General features: G+C 36.4%; 1 protein-coding gene across 6 annotated transcripts in view; it reads right to left on the bottom strand.

The window, feature by feature from the left end:
• The window catches only part of OSBPL1A (oxysterol binding protein like 1A), a 239,018-nt gene that overhangs the window by 142,906 nt on the left and 74,095 nt on the right, over positions 1 to 22,017 (bottom strand). For 4 of the 6 annotated variants that reach the window (XM_039217817.1, XM_039217808.1, XM_039217802.1 and 1 more), the window contains 7 exons: positions 19,246 to 19,307; positions 19,099 to 19,143; positions 17,800 to 17,873; positions 17,613 to 17,676; positions 8,373 to 8,471; positions 6,820 to 6,942; positions 1,423 to 1,504 (listed from right to left, as the gene is read on the bottom strand). In XM_039217817.1, the coding sequence (XP_039073748.1) occupies positions 1,423 to 1,504; positions 6,820 to 6,942; positions 8,373 to 8,471; positions 17,613 to 17,676; positions 17,800 to 17,873; positions 19,099 to 19,143; positions 19,246 to 19,307 (549 nt within the window). Of the gene's footprint in view, positions 1 to 1,422; positions 1,505 to 6,394; positions 6,415 to 6,819; positions 6,943 to 8,372; positions 8,472 to 17,612; positions 17,677 to 17,799; positions 17,874 to 18,769; positions 18,786 to 19,098; positions 19,144 to 19,245; positions 19,308 to 22,017 lie in introns of those variants that run through there. The other 2 variants (XM_039217846.1, XM_039217837.1) reach the window with 2 other exon arrangements.

The following is a 22,017-nucleotide window of genomic DNA, read 5'->3' as shown; positions in this document are numbered from 1 at the left end:
CAGCACTCTCCACAATAGCTAAAACATGGAAAGAGCCTAAGTGTCCATCAACAGATGAATGGATCAAGAAGATGTGGTTTATCTATACCATGGAATACTACATGGCAATGAGAAACAATGAAATCTGGCCATGTGTAGCTACATGGATGGACCTTGAGGGTGTTATGCTGAGCGAAATAAGTCAGGCAGAGAAGGACAAATATCATATGTGTGCACGTATAGGAGGACTAGGAGGAACTTAACAGAGGACCAATCGGGAGAAGAAGGGGGGAAATGGTGGGGGAAAGGGAGAGAGGCAAACCATGAGAGACTCTTGAATGCTGACAAAAACTGAGAACTGATGGATGTGGGGGGGAGGGGGGGATGGGCATGGAGGAGGGCACTTGTGGGGATGAGCACTGGGTGTTATGTGGAAACTAATTTGACAATAAACTATTTGTAGAGATAAAAAATAAATAAATAAAAAAATAAAAAGTCCTGAGGATGAAGAGTGCTAAATAATATAATAATCCAGCTCACAATAATCAAAATGACTTAACCTCTGTCCTTCTCAAAGTTATCATCGCTGATACCAATACATGTTTGTGGAACTGACATAAAGGGATGCCTGAGGCCCATTTGGACAGATATAAAATACTTGTGCATGATTAAAAATGATAGTAAAACTCAGAGACAACTAAATCAATTATATTTTAGTGAAGTTATTTATAAACCATCATAGCTAAAATTTAAAACAATGGTTAGGAGTCTAAAGTCTAAAAAACACAGTTTTTAATTTACAAAGTAATAATTGTTTCTGAATATGTAATTTTTATATTAGGTTTTTGATTTTATATTACATTTTATTTTGATTTTTGGAGTATTTATAGTCAACCCTTGGTAACTCATTACTAATGGAGACTGAAGGCATAAAAAATAACTACTCAAAGACACATTAACCATTAGACAGACAAGTTCATATATATATTCATAGAACCGTAAGAGGCCAAGATCTGGAAAATCTGGAATCAACCAACATCTTCATTTGAGAAAATGAGGCTCAGAGAAGTTAAATGTATTATTCAAAGTAACAACCAGTTAAGTGGCAGAATAACGATTCAAACCTAAGACAGTTTGATTCTAAAGTCCAAGTCCTCTGGGATTCATAAGAATTCTCATTATGTAGCCAAAATGAACTAAGAGCCCCCAAATGTTACCTTTTACTTTTCTTAAAGTAAAAAATTAATCTATAAACCAAGACTCCTCCATGAGTAGAAATTTTAAATAGCCCTTTTAAAATTTCAAAATAGTCTTATCAAACATAATCCTGAATTGAATACTGAAAATTATCTAACATGAAAGGGTCAACATCTGCAATAAAGGGATGTATTAAAGAGTGGGTCTTATTTGGTAGTTTGCCCCCCAACTTTTTTTTTCTTTTACCTTTAGCCATGTCACATTCCTTAATCATTTTCAGAAAGTTGAAAATTTCCCTATCTAGTTTCTGTTGGCATTTTTGTGCTTTCTGGGAAAATAAAAACAAAAATAAAACTTATTAATACAGGATTTTTACAGTACATATGCTTTAATATTTTTATCAAAACTTTTAGTTCATATGTTGATACACAATAACTGAGATATTTTCATAAAGAGAGAAAAAGATAGAACATTTCCTTAGAAATTGAATACTGCATTTAGTTAATCATATACAGATTAATAAAAATCTTTCTAAATTTTAAATACATTCAACATCTGTCATGTAGACAATATACAATTGCATTAATCGTGTTTAAGAACTCATTACACCATATACATCTGAGTTAGATTTCTCTGATTAATCCTTTTTGCAGACGTGACTAAATTTATACAGGAATTATAAAACGTATTAAGAATAGATATTAAAAATTGTTTTTGTTTAAAAAAATCTAGATGGTACTAACACTTAGAAACCACAAACTGGGGCACCTGGGTAGCTCAGTCGGTTAAGTGGAGGACTCTGATTTCAGCTCAGGTCATGATCTCACAGTTCATGGGTTCAAGCCCCTCAGGGAGCCTGCTTAGGATTCTCTCTTTCTCCCTGCCCCTCCCCCACACTTGTTCTTGCTCTCTGTTTCTCAAATAAATAAAGTTTAAAAAAAAAAAAAACCACAAGCTGATTTTTGCTCAGCAATCTAAGTGCTCACAGCCCTCACAAAAGGAGACCAATAGGTACATTTTCTTAGCAAGTCAAAGCTGATAAAAATAAGATAAAGTCAATTATAGAAAGCATCCTTCTTGCAATTTGAAATTTCCACATTTTTAGATCCCTAAAGTAAAACATAAATATAGAATTTTATGACGTAAGTTCCATCCCATCTTAGATTTGGAAGTCCAAACTGAAAAAAATCAGATAAATACATTTGTTATATTAACAATGTAATTTTGAAGTTAGTTTTTTTATAGTTTCCCTTTAAAGAGGAAGAATAAGCAAGAAAATTACTGTAAAGTCACCTGATTATGACAGTGAAAATAAGTTATTCTGAGAACCTTGAGTTTCTTGCTATTAGAATTAGACTGTTATAAGTAGAATAATACATTTAACCTTATGAATCTTCCCCACCTTGTACCCCTAATCCCAAATAGCTCATCACTCAACATTTTAACTCCCCCCAAATCATTCCTTCATGACAAAGGGACAAAGGTAAGCAGCCTTTTCTCCTTTTTCAACTTATAAAATTTTTAGTGCTTATGAAGCTCAGCTCAACCACAGCAGAATTATTCATGGTGGCACCACATCGGTGACAGGCAATGCTCTCTCTAAAATCTACATTAGTCTGTTGTGAGAACTCTAACATCAAAATATAATTTTCTGTGTGTGTGAAGAGGGAAAATACCTACACTCTCCAATTTAAAACACCACAGAAAGGGAAATGGTATGTACTGTATGTTGGATTGCTTTTTCAGACACAGCCTATAAATATAAGTGGAAGGCTTGGGCATGCACTGCGACCAAATGTATCACTCATAATTTATTAACAGGAAGTTGTCATGTTTACACTCTGCATATTTACTACTCCTGCCCATGTGCAAGTCAATGCTACAGTTTTCACTTTTCCTTTCTATGGTCAAGGTCAGCTGGACACCTAAAAGTAAGCACTGGCCTCATTTGCGGACTGGGAATTTGTCATGAGTGTGATACGTCCTCAGGTAATAAGGACAAGAATGGTCTCCATAACATCCTCCTCAAATACTTGAGTTCCAAATATTCATCTTCCCTTAACAGTTATACCTTCCCAACAGTTACTAAAAAGAGCTTCCCTGATCAAGGATTTACTTGTTTTTTTAAGCAGTTTTTAAAAATTTCTCTTAATGTTTTATTTATTTCTGAGAGACAGAGAGAGAGAAAGACAGAGAGAGAGAGACAGAGAGAGAGAGATGGCGTGAGCAGGGGAGGGTCAGAGAGAGGGAGACTCAGAATCTGAAACAGGTTCCAGGCTCTGAGCTAGCTGTCAGCACAGAGCCCAATGCAGGGCTCAAACCCATGAACCGTGAGATCATGACCAGAGCCAAAGTTGGACGCTCAACCAACTGAACCACCCAGGCACCCCGGATTTACTTGTTTTAAAAGGTACATAATAGGTTAGTTGGAGAAGATTTGATCCACACATTCTGTTTTATAGTCAGGTATAACGTGTCTTCTGTTCTCAACAGTGGATGTGGTTTTAATTGATACTAAAAGAAACAGAAAGAGGATATCAATACAATAAAATGTACACACATTCTACAGTTTGCCGTAATTTCCCTTTAGTAGCTATGGTATATTATGAAAACCTAAAAGTCTATTTATGAAGATTAAGGTTTACGAGTCCTTTGCAGAGCCCAGCAGGGTATCCCATTGTTCACTTCTAGGCCGTTCACCTTAAGTCACGCACTCTTTTTAGGTTTTAATTTTTTTGTAATTCTACAAAAACAGGATCCCGCTATGAGCAATGACCTAGTACCCAAAGTGTGACAGTATTTTGAACCTAAGTCACCTGGGCACAGAACTCAAGAACAGGAGTGCATCCACAGCCACAAGGCCCAGAGGTCAGGAGCACCCAGGTGAGCAGCTGGGCACATTCACAACAAAGGCTTCCTACTCCTACTTCTGCTCACCCAGATTTTGGCTGCCAGTTTTGTGTAAGTTGATGCTAAGCCAGCTTATTATTCGTGACTTAGAAAAACACCTCAAAAATTTATATCAAGGGCCAGAGAGGACTGGATAGGATAGGGCAGAGGTCATTAATTCCAGGCTATTTGCTACAGACGATCCGTATTTGGTTAATTAAAAACAGAAGTAGACCGCCTCCACTCAAGCAATTAAAAGGGACAAATTATTGATACACACAACATAGTTCAGTGAAAAAAGACAGGTACCGTGAGCACATACAGTAGGATTCCAATTACATGAAAATCTAGAACAGGAAAAGCTGATACTGCCTATAATGACAAAAAATAGATCAGCGGTTGCCTGAGATGGAGGTGAAGGGCACTGCCTGAGGAGGGGCCTCAGGGAACTCTGAGGTGATAAAAATGTTCTCTCTCTCAAAAAGATACAAAGACATCATATATATACATATATACATCATATATACACATATATACACACATATATCTCAGAGGTATATGAAGACATCATATATATATATGAAGACATCATATATATTTTGACAAATATATATACTCAGAAAGAGAGAGAGGAAGGGAGAGCGAGCGAGGGAGGGGGAGAGAGAGGTGGTTACAAGGGTATCTACATTTGTCAACATATGTATATACATGATGTCTTCACTGAAGAAAGACATAAAATGAATTTTATTATATAAAAATTGTATCTTGAGAATATCAATTTAAACTTTTTAAATAGTATATTGTAGAATCCCGATGACATTTCTTTTTGCAGAAAACAGCCAGGATTTTGAGCCCTATGTCCCAGTACTCATCTCTGAGGCTTCCTACCTCCACACCAACCCATCTCTCCTCAATCTAAGTCCCCCTCAATCTAAGTCCATCTGAGGAAATAATGTTAGTTTTATGTCAATTCAGATGGTTTTAGAGTATTCTAGTCCTAGAGTTCCTAACTGTCTTTAGAAAGTCTATAAACATCTAGAATAGATCTCATTTCATAAATAGGTCCCAGAATAACCTTACAAGTTAAGAATCCAATGATCAAAGGCATTCTGGAGCCAGTCTCCTACAAACCACAATTCAACATACTTCACAGCTCATTTTAGATTATAACCTATTTTTGGACCAAACTTTAGGAACTGAGACAGAGTTAAGTCAATATTCACAGAATTAGCATTCAAATTCTGTTGGACAGAGACACGTTTATAACCTGCCCAACCTGCAAGAGCTCACAGCTTGCTGTAACTCTCAGGAACTTTGAGTGCTATAAAATCTAGAAGATAAAAGCTTCATAATCTTATAATAGGAGCATGATATTCAAGTAAGTAAAATAAAATCGAGTTGGAGTTGTAACATGAAAATTCGAAAACTATGCCAAAGAAGAAACACTTTTTCAAGAAAGTTTTTTTAAATGTTAGGCAAGTTAGTATGCCTTTCTTTACCTGTAGCTTCCATTAAAAAGGTCTTAAAATTACCGTAATCCTAGGAAAGATATTGGTATGCTTTGTAAGTCCTTCTGGGTTTTATCATTTACCTTTTATTGAGGATAAACGGGAAAGGATTTCTTTTCATTTAGGGAATGTGGACTAGCAGTTACAATATTTAGCACAGTTGTTTTTCACTTGTTTAACATGATTCTGCCCATCGATATTTAAACCTTCTTTATTTACTCAGTTTTCATGTTATTTAGATGCTGTGGTAGATGTTACTTTTGCAAAGTTCATGGATCTGAAAATTATGTTTATGGTTGCCACACTACACATTAGGCTTTAAAAAACAGAAGTAGCTCTGATAAAGCAAACGTCAATAAATATTGGGGAATGCCTTCAACAGAACATGGAAAAGCTCAAATTTCTTAACGTTCATTCATAAAATAAGATTAGAGACTGAAAAACCCCAATCTCTTTCTTAAGTTTATAGGTCCTTAAATCAATAAAACTCCTTAGGTATTAGCAAACTTAACTTCATCAGAGTTGTTGACTTAGAAACATTCAAATCCTGCAATGATTTATTTATTTTTTAAGATTAAGTTTAGTAGGCAAACTGCTATGTTCTGACATAATTACTTGGACTGAAACTCCCTCATCCTTATATAGTTCTAATTCTCCCAGACCCAAGTCCCATTTAAAAGGTACACCCAGAAAACTGATGCCCAGAAAAAAAATACTTATTTCATTTGAATTACATATGCTGCTGCTATTTCTCTATGGATAAGACGCTGTTGTCACTTCACATGAAGGCATCTCCATTCATTACTAACGTCTTACCTTACCTCTAATCAACACAGTTACCGATTGCAAGTGGTTTCAAATCAAACTACTGGCCAGAAAAGGTATCACTATGGTTGCATTATTTAACTCTGAAATATGCAGTGAAGTCATAAAGGGCAGCAAGTCAAGCATGCTCCCCCTACTGGCAGCAGTTTTCAAACAGAACGACAATCTGATTACAGCCATGTGAAAATTTTAACAAAAAGATACATATGAGCACTGGCCCCTATCTTTAGAGTACTATCTACAGAGACATTCGATGGTATCATCATAACAAACTTTATAAATAGCAATAAAATGTTACCTAAGAGCAATGCTATCTCCATTGTCCTCAGATACCTTAATTTCAAGACTTCACATCTGACAAGAAAGTTCTTGGTGACAAGAGTTATTAGCTCTAAAAGTCAGGTTATGTTTTTCTATATACCTCTAAGGATTCCTTCAAGTCTACAGTGGAAATTGCATCTTCCTCTTCATCATCAGTCAGTTGGTCCTGGGAACAGTAGTGAGTGCTATATGCAGAATGATCTTCTATTGCTTCCAGCCAGTCCTGAGATAATCCACAAATTCAAATAAAAGGGAAATGCATTTTTATTCAAAAGAGGTAATATGACAACGACTTAGAAAGCATAAATTTACATGGAGAAAATAGTATTATTGCCTAAAAAGAAAAAAGATGATATAAGTCTCTTATCCATGACATTTCTAGATAAAAATTTTTCTTAATAGTTTAAAAAATATCATCTATAGGGGTGCCTGGGTGGCTCAGTCAGTTAAGCATCCAACTTCGGCTCAGATCATGATCTCACAGTCCAGGGGTTTGAGCCTGGTGTTGGACTCTGTGCTGACAGCTCAAAGCCTGGAGCCCACTTTGGATTCTAGGTCTCCCTCTCTCTCTGCCCCTCCCACCTCCCACTCTGTCTTTCGCTTGCTTATTCTTCGTTTGTTTATTTTTAAACAAACATTAAAACAATTTTTTAAATCATCTATAGATTTATAGATTTATAATACATTATAAAAGCTGAATAATGAGTGGAATCTATAAATCTATAAAAATATCTATAAATTTTTTCACTTAAAATGATAGATTCTCAACACTGTTGTATATGTTATATTATATACTAATAAATCCAGAAATAACATTTCACTAACTTGTAGTTAATCATAAGCACATTAAGTCAGATCATTAAGCACATTAACTCACATCATTAAGAAAGCCAACAACTGCCTTGATGCTTTAACTTCTAAATGTTTTTTTTTTAAATCAGTGACTTCACAAAAAGAATATTTGCCCTAAAAGTACCTTTGTTACTTCCTTGTTTCTTACAGCATTACTCAGGGTCAAATTTTACCATTTTATGATATGTGGGGACAGTCAGGCTTTAGACTGTTCAGGGTTCTTTGCAGGGCCAAAGTTAACTACTTTGGAAAATGGACTCTTTTAATCCCTTACATAATTCACAAAAAACAAGATAGGTTACAAATACTCCCTTTGATCTAAAGGAATATGGAATGTCTCCATTAAATAATTGCACTATGAATTTCTGTCACATCAATTCCAATTTTCTTGCTTACTGCTGTTGTTCAATTTACCACAAAGCCTACAGTAATAAATCAGAACGCCTAAGCTGAAGCCAGGTTTTGTCATTTGTAAGCTCTGTGACCTTGGGAGATGACTTCAATCTATGGTCTTCAGGTTCTGCACCTATAAGTTAAGGGGCAGACTACATCATTTAGGGTTTTTCACCCCCCAAAACCAGTAAGGGCCCCTTAGATTCACAAAATCAGAATGAAGAAATTATGAATACAAAATAGCTGCAGGTACAAGCTGGTAAAGAAATTAATTCATAAGCCAAATTTCAAGCTTCATGTCCACATTAAAAACAACAAGATTTTAGATGTTAATACTGAACTTGTATTATATTCTTTATGCTTTTAAATGTTAAGTTTTATGAAAGATAAATGAATCCAGGGAATTACCTCTCTTGACTGTTGAAGGCTATTCTTAGGAACCCTGAAGCCATGAATAGTGTCATCAAAGCATTTAATAAAGAAGAGGCAGCTATCAGTGGATTTTACCTTGGATATAAAGAAGTCAGTAAGACAACATCATTCATGCACATAAAACAGAACCCTAAAATTATCTTTTTATCTAGCTATCATCTAGCTATCTACATGTAACAGTATTAACATGACTTATTATACTCCATTGAATATTTAAAATACAAACTGGTAAAACCTGGGTAAAAATTTAATACACTGGTAATATCACACACATTGTACCCTATCTTTGTCTGATAATATCTAGCTTTCATATTCTTACTCTAAGTAAACTAATAATCCGTTAGGTATGTAGTTTTAGTTCTATCCTTTATACTTAATAACTTAGCATGTACTTGGGCTATAAAATCCTTTAAGTACCACAGCTCCAATTTCTGATTCATACCACTCTCCTGAACCTTTTGCCCTTGCTGAGTGTAGAAAATGTTTGAACTGTGTGTAAAAGAACTAGTACACATAAGCTGGTAAAGAAGGGGGAAAGGGAGAGAGGATAAAAAACAATTATGCCTTTAAGAATGGACCAAGACGACTTCTGCTCCAAGGTCTACAAGAGGACCGCACTGCTCCTTCAGGAAACAAATATAAAAAGCAACTGCCTAAAGGAAGTGGAGAGTGGACAACAGTTGACAGACCCTGATGGGGAATGCACATGCGCTGGGAGGAAAGGAAATAAGTAACCATGCAGGTAAGTTCCCATCCCCAAGGTTTTTCAACTGGGACATAAAGTCCATAAAATGACACAAAACTACCATGGGCACACATGGAAAAACCCATAGGCTTCCTGTCTTTGAGAATAAAGGAAACCAGGGAGCCAGAAATACTAAAGAGAGTGAGGGAATCCTGCAAGGGAAAAAGAGAAGGCAACCCCAAACTCTGTCTTTTCACACGTCTAATTGATGCTGAGAAAAGATTCAAAGGACTCACTTAAATCCAACCTACAGAAATGCAGACCAGAGCTGCCAAACCAAGAAACAAGACTTTACAATCTAAACCCAGTCAAGAAAATGATCTGCTAAAACAATGGAAATAACATTTAACAGAGAAAAATAACAGAACCCATAATCCCCAGAATTTAACGTTCATAATATTCAGGATACAATGCAAAAATTACCTGATATATGAAGAAAGTAGAACACATTCTCAAAAGAAGTCTAGTTAAAAGGCAAAATTTTCAGAATGGTTAACAGCAATCCAAATATATACTATATACACAAGATAGAAAATAAAGATATATAGGTTACAAGGAAATGAATAGGAAAAAGAGATACTAGGCTAACAGTAAGCGGAAGAAGGCCTGAGTGGTTATATTAATATTGGGCAAAATAAGATTTCAAAAGTAAATATATTTCAGGAGATAAAGAAGGCCACCATGTCATAACAAAAGGATGAATTAGTCAGGAAGACAACATCCCTGACTTGTGAGCATAACTGAGAAATGAACAATTCGATCAGCACAGTTGGAGATTTTGATATCCATCTCTCAGCAGTTGATACAATTAGCGAAAAATCAGCAAAAACAGATCTTAACAACACCATCAACCACCATGACTGAATATTTACAGGACTATACACCAAACAATAGCAAAATAGACATTATTTTCAAGTCAGATAATCCGTACACAGAGCCATCAAGTCTCAATACATCTGACAAGACAGAAGTCATAGAAGATACATTCACTGACCAAAATGGAATTATAAATCAGAGACAAAAAAATCATAAAAATCCTATTACTTGGAAATCAAATAACACACTTATAAACATTCGCTGGTTCAAAGAAAACAGAAATTAGAAAATATTTTGAACTAGATTATAATGAAAATATATCAAAATTAGCAAGCAGCATGAAACTCCTTTAAATGGCTGTAAAGGAGATAAGCCTCAATCAATAATCTAAGCTTTGACCCTGAGAAACTATTTAAAAAAGCAAATTAGGGGCACCTGGGTGGCTCAGTCAGTTCAGCATATGACTTTGGCTCAGGGTATGATCTCATAGTTCATGGGTTCAAGCCCAGCATCGAGCTCTGTGCTGCCAGCTCAGATCCTGGAGCCTGCTTCAGATTCTGTGTCTCCCTCTCTTCTGCCCCTCCCCTGCTCATACTCTGTCTCTCCCTCCTTCAAAAATAAACACAAATTTTAAAAAATTAAAAAGAAATAAAAATTAAAAAGCAAATTAAACCCAAAGCATAGAGAAAAATTTTAAAAAGAACAAAAAAAAAAAATAGAAAACAAAAACAATGGGAAAATTCAATAAAATCAAGAATTAGTTCTTTGAAAAGATCAATAAAGATAAACTACTAGCCAGATTAATCCAGGGAGAAAAAAAAGTCATACATTACTAATATAAAAAAACAAAAGAGGACGCAACACTACCTATCATACAAACATTAAAAACATAATAAGGGAATATCAGTAACAAAAAGTTTGATAACCTAGGAAAATGAACAAAAATTTTTAAAGGCAAAAATTACAAACACGTTCAACCCAAGAAAAATGGAAAATTTGAAACAGCTCTTTAGCAACTGAAGAAATCTGAAATTATAATCCTTCCCACCAAAAAACAAAAACACAACAACAAAAAAATTCTAGCTCATAAATTGTATCAGCATCTAGGAAAGAAAGAAACCTAATTCTACAAAAACTCTTCCACAAAACTGAAAGGGAGTATTTTTCTAATTCATTATATGGACCTATATTTCTCATATGAGACCCATATTTCTGATTCCAAAATCACACAAAAATAGTACAAGAGAAATATACATCAAAATCCACCAGGAATACATAAGCAAAAATCCTTAACAAAATTTAGCAAATGATTTATTAAAATGATAATATATCATGACTAACTGAAATTTATCCAGGCAATAGAAGACCAGTTTATTAACAGCCTAAGATCAATATAATTAACTGTATTAGAATAAATAAAACCCTATGATCATATAATCATTTCAATAATATGCAAAAAACATTTAATAAAATTTAACAGATTCTCATGATAAGGGCTCTCAGTAAACTAGGAAATAAAAATAACTTCCTAAGGCAGATTAAGGGCATCTATGAAATTTACAGCTAATAATAACTCAATAAGGAAAGGCTCAAAGGTTTGTACTTAATACAATAAAAAAACAAGAATGCTGGCTGTCACCAATTCTACTTAAAACTGTACCAAAGGTCCTATCCACTACAATAAAGGACAAGAAAGAAAGGAGATACAGACTGTAAAGAAATGTATCCTTATTTGCAGATGACATGACTATGTATGTAGGAGACACTGAGGAATCTGGAAAAAAGCTACCAAAACTAATAAGTGAATTTATCAAGACTGTAGGATACTAAGTACTCAAAACAAATTTATATATAATAGCACAATATAGAAAGTGAAAATTTGAAGTCCATCATAATAGATATTGGCTTCAAGAAATAAACACTTAAATATACAGAGATTTATACTTACACACATCTTAGTCAAACTGTCAATAGTCCAAACCAGAAAATACTGAAGTTACTGAGAAAAGGAACTCATCGAATACAGGGAAAGCACAGTAAAATTAACAGCTGCATCTAAAACAATGGAGGAGAGGGGCGCCTGGGTGGCTCAGTTGGTTAAGTGTCCGACTTTAGCTCAGGTCATGATCTTAACAGTTCGTGGATTCAAGCCCCGCATCAGGCTCTGTGCTGACAGTTCAGAGCCTGGAGAGCCTGCTTCAGATTCTGTCTTTCCCTCTCTCCCTTCCTCTCCCCTGCTTGTGCGCTCTCGTACTCTCTCTTTCTCTCTCAAAAATAAAATTACTTGTTGTAAAATTATTGTCCTAAAACGAAGGCAAAAAAACCCGAGACAATTGGTTAGGTATACCTAACAAAAAAGAGTAAAAACAAAAAAAAGTTTCTTAGGCTGAAAGAAAGTGACACCAAACAAGAAAAAAAAACAACAACAAAAAACAAAACTGGTGCAACTGCATAGGTAATTCTAAAGTAGAGTATTTATTTTATTTATTTTCTCTTTTCTCAAATAATTTAAAGCAATTTGCACAATTGTAAAATTGTATGGTTGGGCTTGTAACATACGAACATGTGATATGCAGGACACTAATAGCACAGAGGATAAGGGAAGGAATGGAGTTACAGTGGAAGGAAATAGACTTCTAAAAATAACCCATACATCCACTGGAAAAAATAAACACAACCAGAAGTGATAAAAATATGAGTTAGGGTAAAAGACTTTATAAATACATTTCTTCTCCTCTCTGCTTTTAAAAAACACATGTAATTAACATAAATATCCACAAAAACCGATACACTAATGCTCACAGCACCATTATTCTTAAGACCCAAAAAGGGAAAACAACCCAGATGTTCCTTAACTGATGAATGGATCAATATGGCCTATCCATACAATGGAATATTATTTGGCCACAAAAGGACTGCAGTAGTGATACATGCTATCATATGGATGAACCTTGAAAACATTATACTAAGCAAAGAATCTGGAAACAAAAGAGCACATATTACATGATTCCATTTATATGAAATGACTAGAATAGGCAAATTTATAGAGACAGGTATTAATGGGTATGTAGGGAACTGGAAGGGAGGGGTACTGACAAGCAATGGGGTATGATTGCTAATGGACATGAAGTTTCTTTGTGGAATTAGGGAAATGTTTTGAAACTGATTGTCATTATGGATGTACAAGTCTCTGACTATGTAGAAAATTACTGAATGATTTTAAGTAGGTGAACCATATTCGATGTGAATTATAGTGCAATAATATTTTAAAACAAAGAAACAGACATAAAGTTGCATAAAGCAATAGATATAACACTATATTATCGGGTTTTTAAACATATAAAGTCATGATATACCTAACAACACAAAGGAAGGGGTAGGAAGTGATACTACATTAAAATTCTCAGACTTTATGAAATTAAGTATGGATTGTGATAAAGATATATATTATAATACCTAGAGCAACCACTAAAAAATAACTTTAAAATATATTAAAATATAAACAAAAGGAAATGATACATGAGCAGTATCTCCCTTATGTAGAAGAGGAAGAACACATAACAACAACAAAATGACAGAAATCCAACCATATCAATATATCAATAACGTTAAGTATACATTCATTAAACATTACTTTTTTTTTTTTTTTTTAAAGATTTTATTTTTAACTAATCCATACACTTATGTGGGGCCTGAACTCACAACTCTGATATCAAGAGTCACATATCGGGGTCCCTGGGTGACTCAGTTGGTTAAGTGTCTAACTCTTGATTTTGGCTCAGGTCATGATCTCACAGTTGTGGGACTGAGCCCTGAGTCAGGCTCTGGGAGGGCAGTGTGGAACCTGCTTGGGATTCTCTCTCTCCCCCTCCCCAACTAATGGTTTCTCTCCCTCTCTCTCTCTCTCTCAAAATAAATAAATAAACTTAAAAAAAAAAATCATATGCCTGACCGACTGAGCCAGCCAGGTGTCCTTCGTGAACATTCCTATCAGAAGGCAGAGTTCATCAAACTGGATAAAAATACCGAGTACAACTCAATGCTCTCTATAAGTAAGTTTCAAATGCATAAATAAGCTGGAAGTAAAAAGATGGAAAAAGATCAACCATGCAAGCGGTATTCGAAAGCTGGAGTAACCACAGTGATTGCCACCAACAGTATTGTGTCCTCCCCAAATTCATATGATGAAGCTCTCCACCCTCAATGAGACTATATTTGTAGACAGGGCCTTTAAACAGGAAATTAAGATTAAACGAGGTCACACAAGCGGGGCCCTAATTCAGTAAGACTGGATTCCTTAATAAGAGGAAGAGAACCCAGAGATGTCTGCACACGAAGGAAAAGCCATGGCAGGGCTGTCAGGCAGCTATCTGCAAATCATGGGGAAAGGCCTCAGGAGAAATCTATCCCTAAACATCAGCTAAAATTTTAAAACTCCTAAGAAAACATAGGAGTAAAGCTTCATGGCACTGGACTTGGCAATGATGTCTTGAACATGACACCAAAAGCACAAGTGACAAAAAGAAAAAAAAAGATAAATCAGACTATATCAAAATTAAAAACTTCTATGCATCAAAGGGTATTACCAACAGGGTGTAAAGGCAATCCACAGGGGCCGCCTGGGTGGCTCAGTCAGTTAAGCCTCCGACTTTGGCTAAGGTCATGATCTCACGCTTCGTGGGTTCAAGTCCCATGTCGGGCTCTGTGCTGACAGCTAGCTCAGAGCCGGGAGCCTCCTTCAGATTCTGTATCTCCCTCTCTCTCTGACCCTCCCCTGCTCACTCTGTCTCTCTCTCTCTCAGAAATAAATAAAACATTAAAAAAAAAAAAAAAGGCAATCCACAGAATGGGAGAAAATATCTACAAATCATACTGGTAAGGGGTTAATATCCAGAATATGCCAAGAACTCTTATAAATCAACACCACCAAAAAAACAAATAGCCCAAGTAAAAAATGGGCCCAGGACTTAAACAGACATTTCTCTAAAGACAATATCCAATGCCCATTCAGCATATGAAAAGACGCTCAACATCAGTAGTCATCAGAGATGACTGCAATGAGATCCCACCTCACACTCATTAGGATGTCCCATATTAAAAAAAAAAAAAAAAAAAAAAGGAGGAAAATAAGTGCTGGTGAGGATGGGGAGAAAGTGAAATTGGAGCCTCCTGGTTACTGCTAGTGTGAATATACAATGGGGCAGCTGCTTTGTAAAACAGCATGAAAATCCCTCAAGAAATAAAAAAATAGAACTACCACGTCATTTGGCAATTCCATTCCCAGGTCTATATCCAAAAGAATTGAAAGCAGGATCTTGAAGAGATATTTGCATATCCGTGTTCATTGCAGCACTAGTCACAAAAGCCAAGAGGTGAAAGCAATCCAAATATATACACTGAAGAATGAACGCATAAAGAAATGTGGCAGATACATACAATAGAATATTATTCAGCCTTAAAAGAAGAAATTCCTGGCACATGCTACAGCACGGATGAATCTTGGGGCTATCAGATGAAATGACATAAGGCTCTAAGATTCCACTTACAAGAAGTATCTAAAGTAGTCACACTCATACAGGCAAAAAGTAGAAGGGTGGCTGCCAGGGCCTGGGGGTAGAGGAAACAGGCAGTTGCTTAATGGGTATAGCTGCAGTTTTGCAAGATGAAAAAATTCTAGAGATCTGTTGCACAACAAAGTAACTATAGTTCAGGCTACTGTACACTTAAAAATGGTTAAAATCGTAAACTTTATGTGCTTTTTTTTTTTTACCACAATTGAACATTTTCAAAAAGGAAAGACATCTGACACACACTATAACATGAATGAACCTTGAGGAAATGATGCTAAGTGAAATAAGCCAGTCACAAAAGGACAAATATTGTAGGATTCTACTTAACTTATATGAAGTACCTAGTGAGGTCAAATTCAGAGACAGAAAGTAGAATGGTGGCTGCCAGGGGCTGGGATTTGAAAGGAATGGAATTAGTGATTAATGGATAGAATTTTAGTGTGGGAGGATAAAAAGAGTTCTGGAGACAGACGGTGCTGATGGCTGCAAAACAATACAAGTGTATTTATTGCCCCTGAACTGCACACTGAAAGAATTAAGAAACTGATAGTTGTAAAGACTTACATTAGAAAAAATATCATAAATCTATAACCTAAGCTCCTATCTTTTTTTTTTTTTTAATGTTTTATTTATTTTTAGGAGAGAGAGAGACAGCGTGAGCAGGGGAGGGTCAGAGAGAGAGGGCATCACAGTACGAAACAGACTCCAGGCTCTGAGCTGGCAGTCAGCACAGAGCCCGACGCAGGGCTCGAACCCACGAACCGCGAGATCATGACTTAAGCGAAAGTCGGACGCTTAACCGACTAAGCCACCCGGGCGCCCCCCTAAGCTCCTATCTTAAGAAACTATAAAGCAGAGGTGCCTGGGGGGCTGAGTTGGTTAAGCATCTGACTCTTGATTTCAGTTCAGGTCATGATCTCACGGTTCTTGAGTTCCAGCCCCGCATCAGGCTCCACACTGACAGTGTATCCAGCACAGAGCCTGCTTGGGATTCTCTCTCTCCCTCTCTGCCCCTTCCCTGCTCATGCATGTGCATCTACTCTCTCCCTCAATCTCAAATAAACTTAAAAAACTACAAAGCAAACAGAGTCTGCTTTATAGCACACAGTGAATGCTCATTAGCTTGTATTGATATGTGCCTCATAAAGATAAGCTTTAAGCAGACATTTACAGAAGAAACAAAACTTATAAAACAAGGTGAGGCATTAACACAGCAGGAGATAATGGATTCCACAGAGGTTAAAGAGCAAGGCATTTTGAAAGGTCAGGGGGAGCAGCTTTTTGTTTTTTCACTTAAGGCAGAAAAGAATGAGATAAAGGACCCAACTAAGGAAAAACTTGGTAGTAAGTAGATGAGTCTACAGCAGGAACAGAAGAGAATGGCCAGGATTGCACTAAAAGACAAAACATAGATTATGCAGATCAGATTAGAGAGAGGTTACCTGGCCCTCTGGTCTAATGTGAGAGGAGAAAAGAGTTTGAGGGCAATTAAGGGCTGGCTGTGTAATCAGGCTGTACTGCTGAGGAATGTGACAAGTGACTACCCACAACATATTGACAACCCTCAAGGATTTAAAGTAGGAAACAAGAAAGCATGTCTAGGCTCCAGCCTTAGACTAATCCCTGAGAGGAGAAAGTTACTTTTTCTCCTGGTTGATAAAGGGTAACAGTGAACACAGAGGACCTAAGAATCCCAATTTTCACAAAGGCTTTAAGTTTTAACACCAGAAAAACCTCCATTATCCTGATTTGTGTATATGTACACATATACATGTACACACATATATATACATGTATATACCAATGCATATATATGTGAATATACACACATACAAAAAATGTAACAGGCTCTTTATGTTTTCAGATCACACCTATCTCATCCCTTGTTTGTGTAAGATAAACAAGGTTTCATTATTTTTTTTTAAAGAGATTCCACAATTTTACTTGTTCTCAAATAAAAATATATAAAGGGCTCTCTATCCCTTTTTACACGATTTTACAAGGCAACTTTATAAAAATAATTCTGCATAAGCCCTTGCAAAACTGATTTCATGATGTGAGCAAAAGATGCATGTATCAGCCTACCGTGCATACTGCTTGAGTTAGGTGTTTGCATCCCTGGCGATAAATATTATGGACTGCATCAGGCCTTCAAAATAAATATTAAATTATTAGAAATATAAATTAAAAGTATTAAAGAGATAAGTGAAAACTTTTAATCTTTCAAAATTTAGAGAATAAATTTACTAAGTATCAGGATCATAATACTTACTGTTTCCTATACCATGAAAGGACTCCATGTTCTAACACCACCCAGAATAATCTCCAGCCAAAAAATCTTGAACTCTAAGGGAAAAAAATGGCAAGGATTTTCTAAGGTGATATACCCAGATTCAAATATTGACTGATAAAAATTAAATTATGATAATTCTCTAGTAGTGTTTCATCTAGATAGTACTAATGAACATTAAAAAATGATCAGACATGGGGGCAGTAGAGTGGCTCTGCTGGTTAAGTGTCTGACTTAGGCTCAGGTCATGATCTCCCAGCTCGTGGGTTCAGGCTCCACATCGGCCTCTGTGCTGATGGCTCAGAGCCTGGAGCCTGCTTTGGATTGTGTGTCTCCGTCTCTCCTCCTCCTCCCACAGTTGAGCTCTGTCTCCCTCCCTCCCTCTCTCTCAAAAAAACAAAAAACATAATCAAACATGAACTAAGGTAACTAGTGCAGTAATGAAAGCATATCACTACAGGAGGAGCAGAACAGAAGAAATGGCATACTTCATGAACAGAGTTTATAGTTCTGACAATATTGTCCACAGATAATTTATAGGACAGTTTTCAGTTGTGGACATTAAAGACAAAGTCTAAAAATTATTCCAATTTTATACAATATAAACATTATTTGTGCTTAAATACATGAAGGGAGTGCTTGCAAGTGCAAAAGAAAATACATGCTCTAAAACAGTTAATTCTAGAAAATAACCAAACTCCAGGATGCAAAGAAATTTTTAGAACCAGAAAGATTTTGTATTCTGTGACAACTCAAACATTACATTAAGTCCTCTATGTTTCAACAATAACAAAAATGCCACAATTCTATGATTAAACACTCTGTTCTGTATAAACTTGGTCACTAAAAGTGTTATTAGGCCATCAACACAAAGGGCAGCAACTGCTCTAACAGGTGGAAGCCTAACGAAAACCAGCACTACAAAAAAAAAAAAAAAAAAAAAAAGGCTTACATTGTAAAATCCAAGAATGATTAAATCATGTTTTCTTCAGAAATAATTTCTGGGGCACCTGGGTGGCTCAGCTGGTTAAGGGTCCTACTCTTGATCTTGGCTCAGGTCATGATCTCACGATTCGTGAAATGGAGCCCCTTGTTGGGCCGTGTGCTAACAGCATGAAGCCTGCTTGGGATTCTCTCTCATCTCTCTGCCCCGCATCCCTGAGCAAGCACGTGCTCTCCCTCTCAAAATAAATATAAAAAAATAATTTTTCAATTTTTAAAAACAAAAATGGAGCATTTGAGAATTCTTTCCAGTTTTAGAAGAAGATCATCCCAGCTTACCTTCCAAAGAGGGCCTTCATATCGTTTCAGTGCTTTGTAGATGACCTATTGAAAATATGTTTTCATTAAAAATGCCATCCATGTATTTCAGGAATACAAAATCCTCTTCTAAAAATGATCAAATGCATGTAGTCTATTACTACGTACCTTATTACCAATAAGAATGTGTTTCATTTCAGCACCCTGAGCAAGGTCAAGGGGTTTCTGATCTGTGTAAAATACAAGGAAATAAACCATCAAGAGCTTTATTGTAGATCACATGGATACTGCCATTACAGCATGTAGTATTCTTTCACTATTCCAACAACCATACCTTTCTCTTCTCCCCCCACATTACCCACCTGAAGTTGCCATCTCACCTCTTTCTATCCTGCATTTTGGTAGCTAACTACTAAGCCAGCAAGCAAGATAAACCTCAGAACACTCTGTACAGGTTCTGTGATCCTTTAAGCTTTCTTATACTTTGAATCACTTTAAATTGATTTCCTGTGGCTACTAAAACAAAGTACCACAAACTTAGTTGCTTCAAACAATACAAATTAATTATTTTGTAGTTTGGGAGGTCAGAAGTCCAAAATCAGTCTCCCTGGGCCAAAATCAAGGTCTAAACAGAATTGCATTCTTTCTGGAGGTTCTAGGGGAAAATCCATTGCTACGCCCCTTTTCTGGCTTCTATTTTTTATGTTTATTTTTGAGAGAGAGAGACAGACAGACAGACAGGACATGAATGGGGGAGGGGCTGAGAGGGAGGGAGACACAGAATCTGAAGCAGGCTCCAGGCTCTGAGCAGTCAGCAGAGCCCGATGCAGGGCCTGACCCCACAAGCGGTGAAATCATGACCTGAGCTGAAGTCAGATGCTTAATCAACTGGGCCATCCAGGCGGCCCCCCACCCCCACCCCACCTTTTTTTGTGGTTTCTAGAAGCCACCTATATCCCTTGATTTGTGGTCCTTCCATCTTAATTTATTTAAAAAATGTTTAAGAAATATTTGTTTATTTTGGGGGGAGACAGTGTGAGCAGGGGAGGGGCAAAGAGAAAGGAAGACACAGAATGCAAAGGCTGAGCTGTCAGCACAGAGCCCATCACAGGGCTTCAACTGTCGTGCACATCACTCCAATCTCTGATTCCACCTTTTACATTTTCTTTCTCAACATTCAAGTCCTCCGGCCTCCCCTCTGTAAGGACAATTGTGATCCCCCCATGATAATTCAGGATTATCTCCCTCTTTCAAGATACTTAACTAATTGCATCTTCAGGGGGCTGTCATTCAGCCTGCCACAGCCACTCTTAAGCTACTTCACCAGAGAACACATAGCAGAGAGAGATCACAAGCGAACCTTATGATGGTCCACAATGGAGGACAAAAGAAAAAAGCAATAGTGGAGAATGAAACCAACAAGGCATTAGAGTCACTTCTGCAACCTTATTCATGCAAGCACCCTCTATTTTGCCAAACAACAAAAACAGAATTTGTTAAAAGTTACTGAGTTTTGAAGTGAGCAGGATGCTATATGAAGCTAACAAAAAAAAGTCATAACTTGAGTAGAAAATGGCCCTTTCAAAGTAACATACCTGACCAGAACTCTGTTTACGCAGTAAGATAATATATTCTATCAAATAACCTTTTTATAAGTACCAAATACCTAGCATCGTGTTGGACAGTTTTTTGTATGATTTTCTCCTAACGAGAGTCTATTACGAACCAATTAACATTTTAGGCACTGGGAATTCAGTAGTGAACATGACAGAAAAAATAGGAGGGGTAAGGAAGGCACGAAAAAGTGAAATAGTAAATTACGTGCCACATAATAAACTATGCTATGCCAATACTTTGTAAGTGAATGACTTGACAGAGAATGACTAGGGTACCACTTTAGACTGGAGACTGGGCAACTGATCAGGGTAGGCCTTGCTGAGCAACAGGTATTTAAATCGAAAGGAATGATCTAGGCTTATAAAAATATAGGGAAAGGCATTCCAGTAGATGGAACAGCTAATACAAAGGCCCTGAGGTAGAAACAATTTAATGAGCAAGAGAGGTAGAAAGTCAGAGAGGCAAAGAAGTCACATTACATCAGGGCACTGTAGGTCAGACCTTTGTCAGTCAGTACAAGGGGTCTGAGTTATTCTAAACATGACAGAAGTCACTGAAGGGTTTTAGGGAAAACAGTAACATGATCTAACTTATGTTTAAAACTCTATTAAAGTGTTAAATATTTAGAAGTATAACTGGGGAAATGTGAACTTTGGCTACTTGATGATTTTGTAAAATTGTTATTAATAGGATAATGCTATTGTGGCTATATTTTTTTTTAACAGCTGTGTTGAGATACAATTCACATACCACATAATTCATCCATTTCAAATGCACAATTCAATGTTTTTCAGGACATTCAGAGCTGTGCAACCATCATGTGGTTACAGTTTTTTTTTAAAGAAGCTCTTATCTTTTATACATGTACTGAAAAAATTAAGATTTTATTTTTAAGTAATCTTTACACCCAACATGGAGCTCAAACTTATAACTCTGAGACCAAGAGTTGCATACTCTACTGACTGAGCCAGGTAGGAGCCCCTACACTGAAATATTTATACACAAAACAACATAACTGGACAGTGGCCATTATTGAGAACTCCTGGAGAGAAAGAGAAAGCCAGCCAGCCAGCCAGCCAGCCAGCCAGAGAGGGAGAGGGGGAGAGGGAGGGAAGGAGGGATCAATTAATTCTATTATTCTATTTTTTTAAGCCTTGATAATTTCCATAATAAAAACATTTTTTTTTTTTTAAGATCACCAGGGCTACAGTGTGGAAAATGCCTTGTAAATGTGGGCAAGAGGAACGTCAGGATAATATTTACAAAGCATTATCAATAGTCCCGGTGAAAGATAATGGTTTGGACTACAGAGTTAGTAGTGGA

The sequence above is a fragment of the Hyaena hyaena genome, unplaced genomic scaffold, assembly GCF_003009895.1.
Source record: "Hyaena hyaena isolate Hyena2069 unplaced genomic scaffold, ASM300989v1 scaffold_14, whole genome shotgun sequence".
Lineage (NCBI taxonomy): Eukaryota > Metazoa > Chordata > Mammalia > Carnivora > Hyaenidae > Hyaena > Hyaena hyaena.
The sequence above is the reverse complement of the archived record's forward strand: the minus strand, read 5'-3'. Positions and strand labels throughout refer to the sequence as shown.